Source organism: Paramormyrops kingsleyae, chromosome 5 (genome assembly GCF_048594095.1).
Source record: "Paramormyrops kingsleyae isolate MSU_618 chromosome 5, PKINGS_0.4, whole genome shotgun sequence".
In the NCBI taxonomy this organism is placed as follows: domain Eukaryota; kingdom Metazoa; phylum Chordata; class Actinopteri; order Osteoglossiformes; family Mormyridae; genus Paramormyrops; species Paramormyrops kingsleyae.
Window position 1 is genome coordinate 5,182,993 of NC_132801.1, and position 20,301 is coordinate 5,203,293.

The 20,301-nt window shown below is 45.5% G+C and overlaps 1 protein-coding gene and 1 long non-coding RNA gene across 3 annotated transcripts; both read right to left on the reverse strand.

Moving 5' to 3' along the window:
• Positions 1–2,731: 2,731 nt before the first annotated feature.
• Positions 2,732–5,099, reverse strand: LOC111860597 (uncharacterized). The gene is made up of 4 exons (XR_002842059.2): positions 5,069–5,099; positions 4,753–4,805; positions 3,164–3,212; positions 2,732–2,944 (listed from the first exon to the last, which is right to left on the reverse strand). It is a non-coding gene; the product is annotated as an uncharacterized lncRNA (long non-coding RNA).
• A 214-nt stretch (positions 5,100–5,313) lies between these two features.
• rasd1 (RAS, dexamethasone-induced 1) lies at positions 5,314–8,928 on the reverse strand. Of its 2 annotated transcripts, none has more exons than XM_072711945.1 (3): positions 8,764–8,928; positions 6,610–7,100; positions 5,314–6,416 (listed from the first exon to the last, which is right to left on the reverse strand). In XM_072711945.1, exons 2-3 carry the CDS (start codon positions 6,878–6,880, stop codon positions 5,890–5,892), a joined length of 798 nt encoding a protein of 265 aa, XP_072568046.1. In that variant the 5' UTR covers positions 6,881–7,100; positions 8,764–8,928; the 3' UTR covers positions 5,314–5,889. The 2 variants fall into 2 exon arrangements, with proteins under 2 accessions (XP_072568046.1, XP_023700194.1); XM_023844426.2 differs by having other exon boundaries at positions 6,610–7,145.
• Between the last annotated feature and the right edge of the window lie 11,373 nt (positions 8,929–20,301).

Consider the following 20,301-nt stretch of genomic DNA (forward strand, 5'->3'; position numbering starts at 1 on the left):
CGACCATTCTTAACGAAGGGCCTACATTGTTGAGAACCATCTATATGTTCTTCACAAGACCTTTTACTGGAAATGAATTTGGCGTTGACCTCATTTCACGAGGCCCACAAACTCAGCTTCCCCAGTGATCTGGCTTGATTAGTTACATAACTAATAAAATAATCCTCCACTGTTTCTGGTGTACCATCCCATAATGGACAGCATAAACATTTTAACAAGCAAAAGATGTTGGGGCCTACATGTGTCAATTGTTGATTTCGAGCAAATAATAGTTATTAGTTTCTGTCCCAGCTTCCACCTCAGATTTTTTATTATTTTTTTAAATTTCCCATTGGGTCATATTCGTCTTGACTACACTGTTGTGATTGTTCACTACATTCCCCTCTAACCAATGTATTACCTGCAAGACTTATTTATGTAGTTCTTCCCCAAGATGACATACTTATCTAAGAGCAGGGTCAGTCTACTCAAGGGCCCAATCACTCTACCAACCTTGGGATTTGAACCAACAACCTTCTGATCATAGACACAGTGGCCTAATACACTGAGCCATACCTCATCCCTAAGCCTCAGACTATTATGTCCAAACCCAAGTGTGAGTAAGAAGAGGGGCTCTTCCCTCCCCCGAAAACCCCACTCACTCCCGTTTCACAAATGCCTTCACAAACAAACAAACGCTCAAAAAATCCTAGGTGGATTCTCTGCCTAATGGCCGCCTCCTGACTCATCGAGGCATCGACAGCCGGCCGATTGTCACAATGCAACATTTCCAAGATGGAAACGAATGCCAGCAACAAGTTTTGCGAGTCAGAAATAGAGGAAGTCTCCCAAAAGTGGCGTGTAAGGCACATCGACGGCGGCTGGAGTGTCGCGTGAAAGTGCTAAATATAATGGCCCCCTGCTCTGCGGGGGAGGGAGTGGCGGGGGAGGCCGGGGGGGCGTGAGGGAAGAATATAGCAGCTACTCTTTGGTGAGGACCAATGAGAAACACAGTCTGAAAGAGGTGGCAGACACTTCAGCGCTTGTCTGTACGAAGCGTTAAAGGAAATGACCCAAAATGGTGGTAGACGTAAAATGACAATGAATAGGAAGCTGTTTATCCATTTACCAAGTAAGGAACTGGACCCACCAGCAGCCACCCAAGTGTAGCTTACCGAGCCTGAGAGTCCCTCACCAGATGGATGTTAGGTTAAGTGCTACTCCGGATGCAGGGTCTGGGAATATTCTATTATTCCCAGAGGGTCAGATTACAGTCACTGCCCCCAAAATGTTCTGAACCAGGTGTGTGTGTGTGTGTATGGTGGGGGGGGGGGGGGAGTTCCGGTGATAAAATTAATCAACTGCGGTGGGGGGGGGGGTTCCTGTAGGAGTTTGCCCTTGGGCACCCCTGGTCTGTGACAGTACAGCAGCAATGCTTAATAAGTGTCTCTCAGCATCTCTGAATGACAAAAACCTGACTTGTGATCAGTTTTTCCCTTCCCTAGTCCTGCACTGTGACACCTCCATGCTCAAATTTCTATATGGTCTGTTCATACCTGAAGAGATGGAAACTTATTAATCCAACCAACACCCCCCGCCGTCTTGCTGGTCTGTGACATTTCTGTATGACAAACACCAGCCCACAGATATCAAAAGATTGGGCACCCCTACTGTTGGCTATCTAAGGCCATATTTGAGTCATTTGTGTAAATGCATCTATAAAGATTGTAGCATGCGGCATTTAAGGGCCCATACACTCACATTAATAGGGCTGAATGAAACAGACATCGCAGGGATTCCAGAACTTTCCGAGATGAAAGGTTCAATAGCAGGAGCGGGACGAAAGGCCAAAGCAAATGTTATCTCCCACCTGCCTCGTTTCTTTGGAGTCGGAGCACGGGTCAGCACTTCACGCTGGGGTCACGTGCAGATGAACGTGGGGGGTGCTGTCAGGAGACCCCGTGATGATGTCGCGTGATGTCACGTGGACAGGCACTGGTGTGAAGGTGCTCAGTAGGTCCACGTGAGTCCCGGTAAAGCGGTTCTTACAGCTGCACTGGATCTTTGTTTCTACTAGGGACTTTTCTGGGGCATGATTTGGTTCTGCTCTACCCAGTGAAGCTGCCAGCCGCTCCGGCAGCCTATAAGGTCCACAGACTAGCTGCCTGAATGCTCTCTGCCTTTTTCATTACTCATTTACATCCACAGAACAGAACGCTCTGTCACATGAACGTTCTACTTCTGAATTCAGTTCACCCCGCCAGGACCCGAACTGGGAAACACGTAAATAGCATGTAAAAAACACGCAAAAAAGTGTGTTAAGTTTATGTGGTGCTACTGTGTGCTGAGAATCCCCAGTAACATCAGAATCTCCACGGAAATGACGTCTGTCTCACTCCCTCCATCGCTCACACACAATCCAACCTATTTCCATCTCCCCTCCCCTCCCCTCCCCTCCCCTCTCTGTCCGCAGCTTGGGCAGGGGCAGCCCAGACACACCTCACGAGCCTCATGAGGCATCATCGGCTGATCTGAAGAGAAGCAGCCGTCATGTCTGGACACAACCAACAAGTTGTAGAAGCTCCAGGTCTCGTGTGTGTGACACCTCCTGTGGTCTCCTGAAGGTCATTGTCCACGCCCCCCCCCCCCATCCATGCCCCTTGAAAAGTCTGTGCAAATCACGGCCTTTAGAAATGGCCCCAACTCTTGTGACACTTCATGTAAACATAGACAGGCTGTTCTATCTCTCTCCTTATCGGTGCTGCGTCATACGTAGCAGTACAGGACGACTATTATCCACCAGCGATTTGTTTGTTTGAATGCGTCTTTAAAGAGGCCTGCACGGATATGCATGGCCGTAACGCTTTACCTGCGACGCACAGCGAGTCTGTTAGGTGTCCCTGGCTGCGTCTTCCGTCTTCCGTGGTGTTGTTTACACGGGCGGCACTCGGGAGTACACGGCTGGCTGTACACAAGCAGATGCAGCGAGACGTGATATTAGTCACACCAGCCGTCGTCGTGAAAGAGCACAGAATGCAACTCCTGCCGTCCTCCGAGTCTGCGGGGTGTCATCTCCCTGCTCAGGAAGCGAAAATGATGTGGGGAAGGTCTGGAGGGGGGTGGTTGCTGTACAGGTTTATATATCAGTAACAATAAACGTGACCGTCATCGGCGTGGGACGCACGGTTCTGTGAGCCCAGGAGGAGATTTGTAGCCACGTTCAGAGAGTGGGTCTGTGGAGAAGAGCAGGCTGAATTAATCAGGATGACAATGATGATGAGGAGAATCTGAAAGAGTACAAACAGCGGGTCACCGGCTCCGGGGCTCAGGGCCAGAACACAATCAGAACAGAGTGAACCTCCTGATGACAAACACAGAGTGGCTGGCGAGGTTTAGAGGCAGCACAGAGCCACACAGGCCCGCTGCACATCAGTGGCGAGCGAGGTTTAGAGGCAGCACAGAGCCGCACAGGCCAACTGCACATCACTCACCACCCTGTCAGATCAGTGGAAGCCTGTGATGTCTGTCCTGGTTTTTGTTCTACACTTGGTGGCTACTTAACTACACATAGCGAGTACTGGATAGGACCCAGTTCAAGGGTGGGAGCCGTTCTGCACACCAAAGATGCCACTAAACTCACATTAATAGGGCTGGTTCCAGTGCTGAAGCCAAAGCTAACCTTTGATTGTAGCTGAGGCCAATTCATGTGAGAATAGCTGCCTGATGTGACCTTTTTAACCCAAACTATGAAGGCCCCAGGCAATGCTGCAGAGTCACTGACAACAGCAATGAGGAAAGTGTCAACTTTGACTGCCTTAAGAGTCTGTACACTCTGCCTGCCACTGGAATAACACAGTTTATGTACCACGCAGATTGAGTTTGGGGGGTGTTTATAATAGTCTGAAATCAAAAGAATCCAACAGTCAATAATTAGTAGATAATAATTAATAGATAACAATGACGGCTTTAGACGAAGGAATTGTGCGGTCTTATGGGTTTTCCGTGTAACTTGATGGGGGGAACTTAAAATTTGTTCATGCTGTCAGAAACCTGCAACTGGAGACACGAATGGCAGAGGAAAGGAAACTGCGATCGTGATGCTGAGCAACAAGCGTCTAACGGCCGAGCTGACTCTACCCGAATACGGCCGGATCGGCTTCAGCCCGCAACATTTCCCATCTGAAATCCTTCAGTTTTTCCAGAATTGCCCTTATATGGCTTAAGTCCAACCCACATTTTATTGCACATTATTTACATGTTTATTATATGCTAATTACAGAAGAGCAAAGTAAATTAGTCCTTTTTAAAATTTAGTGAAATATATATCACCTTTATACACAAGAGTCCTTACTGGTGGATTTGTCCGTTTGTAAGTGTCACGGTCGTGAAAAAACACGAATTACTCCGAGATCGAAGATTGTCCCAGATAGCAACGTGTTATTGATCAACTGTGAATTATAGTTAAATGCGTTGAATTATGGTCAGTATTAAATTATCAACGTTGAAACTGAATTGATTTTTGGTCAGATTTTCAATATTGAAAAATTGATGGTGGCAAAACCTTGATTTAATGCTGATATAAAGTGAAAGATTGAAGATCAACGTAGTTTCAACCTTTTTGTCTGATATGGAATCAATGTCATTTCGACGTAGACTATGTGTGCTATCTGGGATGTTTTCTTTAGACAGACAATATTTTCAAGACTAACAGATGTTGTGACAGGTATCGCCGTGACCGTTTATTTTTCTGCTCCGACAATCCTCAGCACTCACCTCAGCTGGACAAATCGCTCCGTGTCGCCGGTGTGTGACAGAGCGGGACAGCGCTGCCGAGCGCGCGACGTAGGGAGCGTTAATTATATTGATAAATACGCGAAGGAACACCCGCAATGTACATATTTACAGTTATTACAAAAGGAATAAGATGTACTGTATTGTTCATATAGGAAATTAACATGAATAAATAAACGGCAATGATCTAAAGTAAACTATTTACGTCAAACCGCTGTAGGGTCACAGGAGTTTGATGGAAGAGTCGATGAAAAAGATTTTCAGTAATTGAATTAACAATCTCTACAGATATGCCTACCAATTTGTAATGTGCTGTAGTAAGAGCAACCTGCTGGTTTGACTTAAATTTTTAAACTGTTGCGCGCGTGTTGTGTTTGAGGCTTTCCGAGAACCGCGTGAAGTATTAAAGTATTTTATTTGAATTAATAATCTTGTGCGCCTCTAAAAATTCAAGTACCTTAGTCTCAAGCGGTCAAGTAGCCTACTGAAATTTCATTTCAATCCTCGCTGGCAAGAATTGCACAAAAATGGAAACAACTGCAATTTTAAAACTTTGATTTCTCAAATGTTTATTGTTGTTTTTTCCCCAAAAGTCAGCTTTGACATAGAAGAATAAATATACATTCACAATCAGATTTGTTCATTTTGCAACAAACGTTCAAGTCATAATTTCTTATAAATATATATATAGACCTATTTATGAACAAAATGTAAACAGTGTTGTCAACATTCTTACAGCGCTCCACCGAGGAGACTTCTGTAAGCTTTCGGTAAAGGCATATTTTATACGAGCACATTTTACAGCATGTTGTTGTTTTAATGGATCTCACTTGATTTGAAGCCACATAACATCTTTTTTTTAGTATTTCATCGCTTTGAGTCCACAGATCACAGCCGTTCTGTATGAAAGACTCGCGAAGAGGACATGCGTTTCCCCGCCTCAAAAACGGGGCAGTGGTGGTGTTGTTTCCAAAGCCCGAGGCTCCTCCGTTCCCGCGCCTAAACATGGGACGGCTGGTGGCAGGGTAAAGCTTCAGTACCCGGCATCAATGTGCCACCATACGGCTGCGCCACTGTTTTTTCTCCAGCGTACTTTCTCCACGGACCTTGCCGGGTGCTTTAGCTGATGACACAGCGCTCCTTGTCCTTCCCCTGGCCGCCGCCGACCGCCTTCTCTTTAATGTACATCAAGTCACTGTGCACACTGGGCCGCCGGGCGAAAGGTGCCAAGATGCCGTACGCGTCCGAGTCCTTCAGTTTCTTGTTTTTGATGGACTTCCTGTGCAGCATGTCGCAGTACTGCACGGAAACCTTGCGGTGGAGGTCTGGACTCATCTCGTTGGGCAGCTTGGCCAGCGTGAAGAGCGTCTGAAACATCTGGTCCACGTTGGTGTTGCGCTTGGCCGAAATCTCGAAGTAGGCGCACTGCTGGTCGCCCGCAACGAGCTGCTCGATCTCCTCCCTCTGCACTTCTCGGTAAAACTCACGGTCGCCCTTGTTTCCGCAGATCACCAGGGGTACGTCCACGTTTTCCTTAGTTTTATTTTTCAGGCAGGACTTGGTTTCGAAGATCTGCTGCTTCAGCCGCTGTACCTCCCGAAAGGAGTCCCTGTTGTCCAGACTGAACACCAGGATAAAGACATCACCTGTGAAGGGACAAGATAATGATTAATAAAGATGATTCGGATAGTTTTATTTAGATTGGATGCATATTTCTGCAAACTGTATACGGTAACACTCATGATATGTGACTTTTCGAAGATCATCACTAACAGATGCGAAGTTAATCACTGTTTCTACCAAAAGCAGGTAAGAAAAAGTTCTGCAAAATGAATTTACCTGTAAGTATGGACAGTCTCCTCATGGCAGGGAAGGGATGGTTTCCAGACGTGTCTAAAATGTCCAGCTGGTAAACGTCCCCTCTGATGCTATAGAATTTCCTATGAAAGTCCTCGATGGTCGGCGTGTACTGCTCGTCAAATCTACCATTCAGAAACCTCGAGATGATGGCCGTCTTGCCCACTTTGGTGGAGCCCAGAATTACCATCCTGTAACAGTTTTTGGCAGGTATGTCAAACTCGTTCTCCGACGGCGTCATTTTCTTAATCATGTTTGGCAGGGACACTGGCTCTCTTAGAAGTAAATGGGCGAATGCGCACTGTCCAAGGCAGTTCTCGGCGCACTGTTGCTGATCTGACTCCTCCGACGTGCAGGGCTGGTTATTTATGGGCGATCGGAGCCCCTCCTCTGAGGCGCGTCACCCGGCGCTCTGCGCTCCGCCGGCTCGGGGTTGGAGGAGAGTAACAGGTGCCGGCTTTGCGTCAGGCGCGCTGAAACACGGAATATGAGAGCCGGACACCTACCATCGGGAACAGCTAAGAACAGGCAAGCCGGGGTAGAAAAGCCAAAGATAAACACTGATTTCACGTCCTGTCTTAACTCTGAGTATTCGAACTGTCTGATTTTTTTAGATGCCATTGTAAACGTAATTTGTGTATATAGACAGACAACAAGGCTGCTTTGTCATGAAATTCATAAAAAATAACCGACAAATTCAAAGAACAAATTTCAACACGTTCAGCGCAATTGGGGACATGCAAATAAACTTATTGACGCTCCAATTCAGCACAGTCATGCATAGACTAATAAAATGACAAATATGCTCCACTTTAAACTAATGTGTCGTTTTTGTATAAAAGGATGTATTTACAATTTATTTGAATGATGTTTTATTGGCACAGTGGTTATTGCAGGCATTGCACGTGTAAGTAGTTATCTCTATGCAATACATACAAGTGAGCAGGAAAAACAATGAACAGATCAAAACGTCCTGAAAAAAATATCGCAGCCGACAAGCTGACATGTGAACGCAACTCGCATCAGCGCTCACCCCCCCCCCCTTCTACTGCGCCTCAAGGGGGCGCTAGTGTTTCGACGCTGGGCTCAGAGCGCGCATTCAAGGAGCGGCTTTCACGAGACGAGTTTCTTTAGGAAGTTCACAACCAGTTTTTCTAACGTCTGCGCGCACCAATATTTATAATCCATGCAATTTTGCTTCAAGGTGGTTTAAACGGTACATCATTTATAGACTAACAGTGACGACGCACTCTTGTTATTTTATTCTGTCTTCTGCAACAAGTGCATTCTCCTTAAGTCACGAATCAAATTCGCCTCGGACGGACTGTTATGTTTACTTATTAAATATTGCAAGCTGCTAATTTCTCTCCTTCATTTCTCAAGCTTCAAAAAGGGTTCGCACAAGCGTGACTTACGGGGCGTGATACAGCAATACAAACAAATAGTGGTTTTGCGGCAGCGCTCCATTGTTTAATATATGTAAACCCCATTTCTCGGACGGAACATAACTAATCACGACCCCATCTATTGCATTAGAATAACATTTAAGGAGGCTTTGCCGTAATCCTCGTGTGTCTGCAGTGACCCTGCTTTCCTCTGTCCCGATCTGCACCTGGAAACATCACACGTCTCACTGTCGCATTGCATTATAACATACCTCGGAAAAGAAATAACCATGGCATTAGGGACTCCATCGTGCCAACCAAACGTTTTCGAAATAAGTCGAAATAACGTTTTTTTTTACATTTGCAGAAATAGAATTAGAACCCTGCACAACTTTGCTTTTAACTCGGGGGTGATCAAAACCGCCGCCCGCCCTTAAAGTGTCTTTTATTTAAACTGCACCTTAACTATTGCTTTTAATGAGGGAACCCACATATATAGAAAACAAATTCAACATTTAGTCCGTCCTGTATACATCAAAAAACTAGAAAGACATAAGTGATGAATAAGATCGCTGTGCACAACGAGGAGACGAAGCAGTTAAGCTTTCAGCTTTAGAGGACCGAAACCAGGGATGGTCGACACCACTGATTTTCTTTTCGATCTGATTTCACTTCGATCCAAGGTTGGTTGGGGGGGACGAAGACGATAAGAATTTTTTACCCGGTAGGGGGAGGGGATGCGTCGGCTTACCGATCAGTTCAGTTCCCTGGTGTCTAGGCCGCTTTCCCTTATAGGTGACCCTGCCCGATTGTACTGCATGCCCTGTTTCCTGTAATAATATAAACATTTCAATTACCAAGTGAAAATCGATATGTTAACGTTAGAATCGATTCTCAAAAGTATTCAGATCGAAAGTCTATATTTCTGTATCGATCGGGACATGCCTAACACGGGATCTTGTCTTTGAACTGACCTATGAACCGCGCTCTGAGACTGACGCAGTGCCTTACACACGTAAGGTAATTATGCTGAATGCAGGCAGTGTGTATAGTGTGTATACCTTAAAATAAACACCCAAGGGATGCACCTTCAGATGTAAATAGACCCATTTTACTTGCATATTAGATAGTGGGGCGTCGATATCTTGAGAACAATAAGCCATTTTCGTTTAGACATTTTAATTGTGCAGATAGGCAATAACAGACAAAGAAACTGCTCCTATATCAATGAATATTGCATTTTAAAAAAACTATTTACTAACCTGAACTAACCGGTAATTATTTTGTCCTATTTTGTGGTTCACCAAAATAGATATGAAAAGCAAGAATTAAATATCAGTTCTGAGTGCCTGGCGGACGGCCGTGAGCAGTGCAGAGCAGTGGGACCTTGGAGGACCTGGCTGTGCAGGGAACACGGTACTGGTCAGCCCAGTAGGCAGCTTAGTAAGCCTGTTTCACAGCGTCTCCAACAGGGGGCGCCAGCGGTGATGCTTTTATGTAGGGTACCACATGGGCTTGGACTGGTACTGATGGGACACGGGACATTTCGTTCTCCATGGTGATGGTGAGCAGTGGGAGTCTGTATAATTTACTGGACTGGCACCACAGCCAGCTTTGATCACATCCCCCAAGCTCATGGAACTATGGGAAAAACCACTGTGGTGCCTCTTATGGTCACGAGCTGGACGTACATCTTCCTGAGATGTCTTTGGCTCCTAAGAGGGACTCACCTGCTGGTCGACGTCGAGTAAAACCCACAGACATTGCAGAGTTTCATGAGAATGACAGGAAATCCAGACTGGACCCCAGCTATGCAAGCTATTAGGAAGTAAATGTGGGAGGGGGGCTATATTTTGGGGGCTCGGACACAAAGTATCTCCCCTAGTCTAGGAACAGGCCAAAATGAATACATCCATTCATTGTCTGACACTGAGCACATGGTGTTCATTGCAGGTCCACAGCATCGCTCCGGCCGTGTTCATGTTAGCTAAGACAGGGGCTGCCTTTCTTCACTCCTTCCTACCCTACCTTCAAATCCACCCAGGGGGAGGGGGAGCAGGTGGTCCTGTGGTCCAGTTTCATCTCAATAAGACAAGTGCAGTATGCTTTCTGCTGAGAAGCCCTCAGGATTTCCAAGCTATGGCTTATGGGTAATGACCCCCCCCCCCCCAAATCATGCAGTGTCCAGCTAATCCATCCGTATCCTTGGCGACAGCTGCTTCGGCAAACTGGAGCCCAGTTTCCAGAATGTCAGGCTTGCTCATGGGAAAGACCCCTCCTTAATGCAGGCTTAATTAATTAACCCAGTTAACGTGCCCCCCCCCCTCCTCTCGGGAAGGTGTGGCTTCATTAGAGGGACAGTGGTACCACTTTACAATAAGGTTCCCTTTGCCACTTATAAATGGTAATAACTCAGTAATAAGAAGAAAACTGTGTTATAACTTGTTTATAATTGTCTAGTAATGATTTACAAAGTGTTACAACCTAATGAATAACCTGCTTATAAGCCATTCATAATCCCTCTATAAGGGTAGCCTTATCATAATGTGGCACTAGGCCAGTTTTAGGGGTTTGTGTGGCTCAGCAGGCTAAACCTCTGCGCCTGCAGTCAGAAGGTCACCAGTTTGAGTCCAGCCTTGGTAGAATGGCCACAGGTCCATACCCCCCCCCCCCCCCCCCCCCAAGTGGCTGCCCTTCGCTCACTATTTTACACACAAGCTGGAGGAAACAGAGTCCATTTTACCTGCGGAGGTCTAGGTGACGTTCTGGTTCACATCGCTCTCCAGCTTTTTGGGGCTGCCTTCCTCTCAAATCAAACATACATTTGTTATCTCATTTACCACATGTAAAGGATGAATTGTCATATTTATATTTTTTTTTAAAAAGGTGTCAACAATTTACAATATGGTTTCTGAATAACTTAATAACTTATTTACTACTCAAGTACAAATCATGAACAAATATAGTAGCTAGCTGAGATAAAAGATGCTTCACGATTTATTAATGAACAAACATGAGATCAGTATTTAACTTGTTATTCAAGTCTTGTTCCTTCAGTAGTTCACAGAGGTTTGTGGAATTAAACAGATATAGTAACAAATATAGTAACTGCCTGAAATCAATGATCTCTTTTGTTAGCAATGAGTGAATATGAGATCAATGTATAAGTACATTAGTTAACAGAACTAATAGATAAATAGTGGATGGTTTTTCATGTCTCGTTTTTACTTCAGCAGACCTGTTTGTATGATCCAGATGCTGAGAAGCGTCTGTCTAAACGTCAGAACACGGCTGCTTTGCATCACTCACCATGCATATCCTGACCTCACCCCAAACTGGCAACTGCTTAAGAAACCCTTTGTCATTTTTTATTTCTAGCAAAATGTGATGTTCAGGCCTGCATTCAATGGCGGGTGGTTGTTTTTCGGCAAGACGAGAGGGAGGGAGCGTTTTTGTTATGTAACCATGAGTGTTTAAAGGGTTAACCTGCGCAGTTGCGCCAGGATACCTTTTAATATAGATGAAAGCGGTTTAATATTGATTAATGGCATTTTCCTGCTGTAATGGGTAAAGTCGCAGGCAGGTTGAGCAATTCTCCATTCTGGGAATCGAAACTGGGTCCAGTTTAAGTTTTCATTATCTTCCGTGTCCCTCTTTCCGCAGGAATTCACAGACGTCATCCTCAAACAGCACGTCCTCGCGTTAAACCCGTACAAAAAAAGACAAAATATCATACTTGAATCAATTTAAAAACCCGCACGGGAGAGGCGTTTAGGGATCCAGCAACCATAAGGGTAAGTAAAGTCTTTTGCGTAGTACGTCATATTTAAAGTCTCTCATTCAATTACGAAAAAAGTACAGCTGGGCGAATCATGACTCACCCGGGTGAATAACCCGGATCCGTTAAATAACTCATGAGTCACGAATCTGAGGTCTCCATTAACCCGAATCCATCGAGTCCTAACTACCCTATGACTAAACTATAAAGCCCATCACGTACATATCTCTTATAATAATTTCAAACTCATTACAAGATCAATACAGCTATAGTAGCAGGTATAGCTGCTACAACTTCATACGCTACTGGATCACACACAGCCATGAGTGAATTAGCTCTCTCTACAGCCGGAATCATGCAGCCGGTTCGGAACCGCTCACCCGAGTGGGTTAGCGCACTCGGATCGCATGTTCCTGCGTTCGTTTATCCCGACGAATTCCAAGGTGCGAGACCAGAGGCGGGACCATAGGGGTGGCATCGGCTACTCTTGAAATCTGATTGGCCACCCTGCCTGGCCACCCCCAACAGAGCTGTCAATCAGTTTGTTCAGTTAGAGTAGCGCTTCAAACAGTAGGGCTGAGCTCCGGCCTCCACTGTTTCAAAGCTTGTTGGACTACTACTAAAGCATGAAGACGAAAAAGGGTTAAGTAAACAGTCGTTAGCAATTTTTAGTGTTTAATGATTCGCAAATGTTGACTTGGGGTTGACAAGTAAGTCGTATAGCGTTAGCATAGCGCCGCTAACTTATAGAGTTCAGCTACGCTGAGCTAAGCATGCTAATTGCTTGACTAGGAAAAATTAGCCTGCACCAGAGCATGTGAGCGGAGTGGAGCGGTGAGAATTTCCGCAACTCGCTCACTAGGCTGTTGGCTCCGCCCGCTCCTCCGCTCTAATTCTAGAAAATATTTATTTTTAAGCAACAACGGACACGTCTGGCAATGGCATTCCACCCAAAAATAGGCTTAAAAATAAAGGAATCAATGGTCTTAATAGTATAAAGAATATAGGCTACAGGCTAAGCATCTACGTTTTAAATTCCTCAATTCTTTCTGTTGATGCTGCTGCTGCGTCTCTATAAAATAAAATTTCACTAACAGCGTTACGTGAAATTTTAAAAATCCTATATTAGACCTACTTTGAATGACAAAACGAATTTATTTGATTACCAATATAGGCTTTTATACTTTAATTTATAGACTTGATATACTACAACCATATAAAACTTGCTCACGTTTTGCTCTGGCTTCCGTCTGTTCGCATAAAACACTCGTGTTTCTGAGAAAAATTATTCCAAAGTGAATCTTTACTCACTGAAACAGTTTCACCACCTTGTTATTCTTGCTCTACATTATTGTCATCTATACGTTTGATAAGAATATTACACTTGTATGATCTATCAGTTTCCTTTGTGAAATACTTTGCGAATTCCATCTCGGCCAATTTCTGTAATAGTCTTGATAATTGTACAGATGAATTCTGGGTAGATTTGGGCACGCCTCAGAATCGTAGTGTGAGCGGTATCGGAGCGAAATTGGAGCGAGACAGAGCGACCGCTCCAGCCTTAATTAAGAAAACCGCTCCGCGCTCTGACTAAATTCCGCCCGCTCCGCTCCTCGCTCACGCTCCGCTCCGCTCCGCTCACATGCTCTGGCCTGCACCCTAAGCCGGTGTCACAAACGTTACAGTTAGCAGCCTCAAGCTTGCATGTTTTTGAACTAAATATTTCTGAAGAATATTTTAAGTAGTGAGAGTTGTTTTATGTGAAAGTATGCTATAGTGAATAATTATATGTGATATCTAGCCTGTCTGTTTCAGTTTAGTGAGTCATTTTTCTGACCTAAAGTAACCAAACCAAACAATGTGCACGATTTCTACAGGGACAGACAGTTATAGGGAGAGAGCAGAATTAGGATGAAAAGGACTCAAAATATTGAGAACTTTTTCGCCATAAAAAACTGTGATGTATTCAAGTTCCTTGTCCACTGCATAAGTCTTAAGTGTATTATTTAGGTTTATTCAAACCTTGGACTATACTGTTCATTAGAATCTAAGACTACAGGGCATTTAAGTAAAATTGTCATTTTAGTGTGCCACCCTATTACAGTCTGTGCCCCTGCCTGGCCCCCCCAAGAAAAAAATTCTAGTCCCGCCTCTGTGCGAGACCCGACAAATTTCGCGATCAATCTACACATCTCGGAACAAACATGGCTGCCTTCACGAACACGCTGTTTTGTTGTTGTCTGAGCACAAATTTTCATGGAAATCAGACATTTATCACTTCACATGAAAGACCGTGTGCGATTACATTCATGACTAATAATACATTTAATAAAATAAACATTTTAGAAGTATTTATGAAATAGAGAAGCTGGACAAATCGTCTCAGACAGGAGGAGCAGCCTCAGCACTTCAAAAGTGCAACAGCTGGTATTTTTAAATGCTAACATATAAAAGAAATTCCACAGTATGTATATAGTTATTTATTTCCCTATACAATACTTCTATATTGACTATAGACATGTGTTTTCCTTAGTTTTCAGTTGCACATGTTACTTGTTTACTCCAATTGGTGTTTTAATATTTTATAACATTTAATTTTTAGCGTATATGCTCAGCAATTTGCACATTTTGCATTTTTCTTCCATTTGCTGCTGTTCTTATATTTAACACATTTGTTAGGTTAAAAGTAATTTGCACATTTGTTATGTTAAAACTTTTAACATAACAAATGTGCAAATTACTTTTAACTTAAAAGTAATTTGCACATTTTGCATATGCATTATTTGTCATGACCTGCTCGTCCGATCCTCCTGTGTGCCACGCCCCCCTCATTACCTTGTGTTAATTCCCGATTGTGATCATCTTCATCGTCTTTGTGTCTTAAACGATACGGTAGCATTTCGTGTTGGCAATTTTCTGCCTGTCTTGTGTATTTAGTCCGCGTTCAAGTTTGTTTCCCCAGATCAGTCATTGATGTTTTGTTGCAGTGTTTGCTCGTCTGTCCTAATTAAACCCCGTTTCTGCCTGTATTCACGGCTCGACTCGCCTGCTTGTTCGCTCGCCGACACCCCGTCGTAACATTATTTTAGAATTTTATTCTTGGCCAACTTCTGATTTGCACAGTTAGCTGTTTTTCTCCATTTGTTTAGTGTTTTTATATTTAACATTTTATTTTTTGCCTTTTGGCTATAAGCAATTAGTACATTTTGCATTTTTCATTCATTTGCAGCTTTTATTTGACATTTGATTCTTAGGCAATGTTCTAAGTAATTTGCACATTTTGCATTTTTGTTCCATTTGTTGTCATGTTGTCCTGTGTGTTTACATTTTGTATGATTCTTTTCTGGTGTGTGCCACTTGAAAATAAATATCTGCCACTCTGGTAGCCTTGTCTTGATACTTTGTCATTTATTTCGAAGTGCATTCATTGTCATCCCAAGCCACGTATACTTTCTTCTGTGAAAAACAAACTTTTCGGCTGGCGATTTGGCAATACTGACTCAAGTGAGTCGCACACCCGGATCAGTTTAGTGAGTGACTCAGAGGGAGCCGAATCCTAAAAAGGAACCGAATATTACAGCTCTAGAAAAAAACAACGCAGATCAGGAGGAGCCAGCTTTACAGCTTTTCACGCGTACGGGCTGCTGCGCATGGCACTCTGTACGATCGCGGCGGCTATGGACTGGCGCTGACGCGGTATTTTGGTGCACCCCCCACCCAGCCCCCTTTACACCGTACATCAGATAACGTTGCCCTTAAGATGACCTCCGTCTGCGGCCGTACAGAAAGGCTGCAGAGGCTGACTCCGCAGGAAGCTGCCTGTCTTCATCGTCTTTGTGTCTTAAACGATACGGTAGCATTTCATGTTGGCAATCGCATCTCCCCGCCTTCCGAACCACCTCATGTGGAGCCCTAGGTAGGCTGTACCAGCGGTGCCCCCTGTCAGTGAGAAAGTGAAATAGGCTTGCCAAGTCGGCACCCCTTCAGATGCCGCCCACAGGGTCGACCAGCCCTGGATCTGCCAGCCAATGTAAGCTATGCAGTTTAATGCTCGGGTTTATCCTGCAGCTTGGGAACGTGGGCCAGGACAGCGAGCCGATCCACGAGACACAGAGCTGAGGCCTCGAGAGGCATGTGTACTTGGGGTAGGTGTACTTCCCTGGGGGGGGGGGGGGGGTCATTTCTGCTTGTCCAGGCCTATCTCAACCCCATTATGTATTTTAACATATTGGTAAAATACCAAATTATTACATTTTCAAACAGGACAAAGCACTTGCAGTAGAAGTGGGGGGGGGGGGGGGGGGGTGTAAAATGACATGGACAAAAATAAAATAAAAAAACATGCTATAGTTTTTGGGTGACGTTTTGGGCACAGTGCAGGTTAATAGCAAGGGAACAAGTATGGAACAACCCTACATACACAAGTGACAGGAGAGGGGACTTAAACCTCAGTCCCTCCAGTGACATGCAGCAATGAACAGATCAAGTGCACAAGACAGAACCGAGGGCTGTGTGAGAGGTTTAGGGAGAAATCGCGTTCCACATTGAAACTTTGTAAAAATGCAAACGTTCCTGACTGAAAACGGCGTTGCCTAGCGATAAGGCATGACAAAGTCCTCCCCCCCCCACCCACCCACCTCCCGGGGCTGGGAGAGGAAGCCAATGGAGGGGGGGATCTTACTCTTCCACATTCACAGGACACCGGAGGTGCCGTTTTCATCCCAGTGTTCAACCCCCCACTAAGTTTATCTCAGTTGCTTTGTATGGTTGCCATGGAGAAAGCATTTCCGTACAGCCCAAGTCGAGAATGATGATTTTAATGAAGACAGCAACAACAATAATAACCATAATGCTGTCTTAATGCTTAGGGAAGCACACTTGTAATTGAAAGATTGCAGGTTCGAAACCCCGACCAGCAAGACACCACTGAGGTACCCTGAGCAAGGTACCGCCCCCCAAGCACTGCTCCCCGGGCGCTGAATTAGCTGCCCCCTGCTATGTCACATTGTCACATATGGGTTAAATGCAGAGGACACATTTTATCGTGCACTGTGTGCTGTGGTGTGTCAACACTGATCACCTAATGGAATAATAATAATAATTATTATTATTATTATTATGTGTATTGCATGCATTGTATTGACCTTAAACTTACATTCCGTTTCTTGGCCCAGGTTCAGTAACGTCATGATCAACCATGATCAGGTTCTCCTCATCGATGCACTGGACCTGTTATGAGGTTCTGCTCATCGATGCACTGGACCTGTTCGCTCGGCACTGTGTGGAGCTGCACCCACTGCAGGCTTTAACTCCTGCACATGCATGCTGCAGTGGTGCTACCAGCCTTCGTCTGAACTGGCCAGTATATAGTGATGTACAGGGGGGGCGGTTACTGCCACAGAGCAGCTTGGTGGTCCTCAGCAGTGTGTGACCATGACCCCCCCCCCCCCCCTCCCCTGACGTCGGCCGATGACATGGTGACCTGGATTAGGCTCCACAGGTGTGTTTTGTAAGGCTCTTTATGTAACAGGACAGAGGCTGGTTGCCTAGCAGCAGTCAGACGATGTCGCAGAGGTAACCACGGCAGGATGGAAGTGACGGTCCGTTCGGAGGGTAATGGGCCAAAGCCTGTCTTGGGATGGTGGCGTAACCTATTTCTGTGGGACGTTTGACCTTATAAACCGTCACGCTGGTGACAGAAGCCAGCCAACTGAGTGTCGGTCATTCCGCTAATTCAAAACGGACTCGGCCATAACGTTTCATCAGCAGTCCAAGGTTCCAGCATCTACATAGCCCCCCATGATAGGCCGCAGTGTGTGAAAATCGTCTTGGTGCGAGCTTCCATTAAACCCATCCTGTGGTCTTTGCTTCTAGCGCTGATCTTAGGTCAGCTGGGCAGAAACGAGGGCCACTTTCTACCCTGGTCAGGCAGGATGGAAACTCATTAGTTTTAATCTGTTTTGTAGGAACATGCGTCATGGTAACAAGAGTCCCTCAAGAGTCTCCATGAGAGGCTCTGCACTCGGCATTCTGACATACGCTGCCTCATTACTGATGAGCTTCTAACAATCCGGGGGGTCGGACTGGTCAGATTCCCGCTCTTTCGCATAAAAGACACACTGGTTGAAGAGGGAGGTTATTTGCTCATGGATCTGGAGGAAGATGTACTTGAATTCACAAGGACAATGGCAGCAGATGGAGGGCTTACTCAAGGACTCACTCAGGAGTATGTGGGACTCACTCAGGAGTATGTGGGAGTCACTCAGGAGTATGAGGGACTCACTCAGGAGTATGAGGGAGTCACTCAGGAGTATGTGGGAGTCACTCAGGAGTATGAGGGACTCACTCAGGAGTATGTGGGAGTCACTCAGGAGTAAGAGGGACTCACTCAGGAGTATTCAGTTTCTTTCCTCCATTGCTTTATGGCTTTCCTTCCCTATTCTCCACACCATTTTCTATAAGTGATGTAATAATGTACTGGTCCTCACTCTTGTTAAGTGCCTTGGGACAACTGTGTTTTGAAAGGCGCTATATAGAAATGAAGTCCAAGATGATGGGCCCAGGAATATAGGGACTCAGATTTGGATAAAGGACAGTGGAGGAGTGGAGCCAAGTAGAGCAGAATACAGCCTGAGGGCTTCATGGATTAGATTAGATTAATTTCTGCAGAAAACAAGCAACTGGAAAATCAGCAGGCATTAGTCCCTGGAACCGAGGGCCCAATGAGGAAGCCATTCTGCTGGCTGTGGGATTTAAACCAGCACACTTGTGGACACAGAAACAGCATGGTAACTGGCTGAGCCACATAGCAGATGCAGCAGTGTAGGGTTTTAGGCGCAGCTGGACTCCTGTTACCCATAAAGTGTTTCCGGCCCATGGGCTGCATCTTCAGTCTGGTCACAGACGGTCAACTTCCCCTGTAATTGTTCTTCTGATTTCCCGGCCCAGGCCCCCGAGTGGCCCCCGGATATGGGTCCAGGGAGCTCCATGGCCGCATGTTCGGCGCAGCACGGCACTCGCAGGCCGGCAGGCTTTCAGTGATGCTAATGCGACCAATTAAGAGCCAATCAGCGCTAAGTGCTTTATAACCTCATTTCCCTTCAGCTAAAAGGAAACAACCTGCTGCTTTCTGTGGTTGGTCCATCTTTATGCTTCAGCTCCTCCCGGAGATTCACCCCGACCCCCCCCTCGATCGGCAGGGAGGTGTCAGGCATGGTCCGCGGGGGGCTGGCTGAGCCCGCCTTGGAATAGAGATCAACTCGTTACCCCTGACGATCCTTGAGGGCTTAGTGGACTCCCCCCCCCCCCAAGGGGACCAGTCCACTGAAGCTCTCATAAAAACAAAGAGAGGGCACGGGGGAGGGAATGGGGAGCCAGGAATAAATGAGGTGGGGGCCGTCAAGGTCGAGGATAAGATGGGGGATCGGGGGGCGTGAGACAGTAGTACAGGCCACTGGTCATGTGGGTGGGGGTTGGGCAGGGGTGGAATTTCTATTTGTAATTTTTGCTACTAGCCAACTGGGCTAGGTCAGTAGAAGACATGAGCATAAATAATCAAAACTGTTCAATACAACCCACTCCCCAATAATCATGTCTCCCCCTAAGTGGATGGAGACCTCAGTCCCAGTGTTCAAACCAAAGTTATGCCCTTGGTAGAAATAAATATTCACTAGCCCACAAAGTACAATGTAATTTCCAAACAAAGATAAAAACAGAGTTGTTTGAGGAAAAAAAAACAATGCAATAAATCTAGTTAGTTTTTCCAATTTCTTTTTGATCTACTAATTTATTGCCCTGGAAAATGGAGTGTTTAATGCTGAATATCGGTTCATCAGGTCCTTCAAGCTGATTGGCTAACTGCGATATCTGACACTGGGATTGGCCTAAAAGATCCTGCATATGTCACCACCCCAGAGGATTTTTAGACAGGTAGTGATTAACATGCCTGGGGTGTTTTTTTTTGTTGCTGTGTGACCTGCAGTTTATTGGCCAGCGAGCTGGTGTTCGGGTTTTTGTACTCACCCTTTGTCTAAATTACTCACCTGAGTAAGTGAGCAGCCTCATTTGCAGCCCTGGGGTTGAGTAGGTGTGTAGCAGGTAGCGAGGGCTAACAGAATGAACGAGAGATGCGAATGAAGAGGAACAGAAAACATGAGAATAACAGAGAAGAAGTGAAAGACGACGGCAAGGAGTGTAGAGGACAGAAGGGTAGATACAAGACCTATGAAAATGACAGAATCGCTGATTTTCATCCGACTAGCCTAAGTGCCGTCTGGGAGATTTGGAGCAGTGTCCATAAGGCAGTGGGCTATTTATAGCTGAAATCCAAAATAAACTGCACAGGGAATTTAAGAATCAGGATACAGGGCTCTCGATACGGCTCTCCTTGACCGGCGCCTAATACTTTTCAGATGGTAGAACCCATCTAGTCATCATACTGTATGTTGGGCACGTCTGAGTGGAGTGACAATGACGAGCTAAGCATCGGGGCACAATGGCCGCCAACCAGGA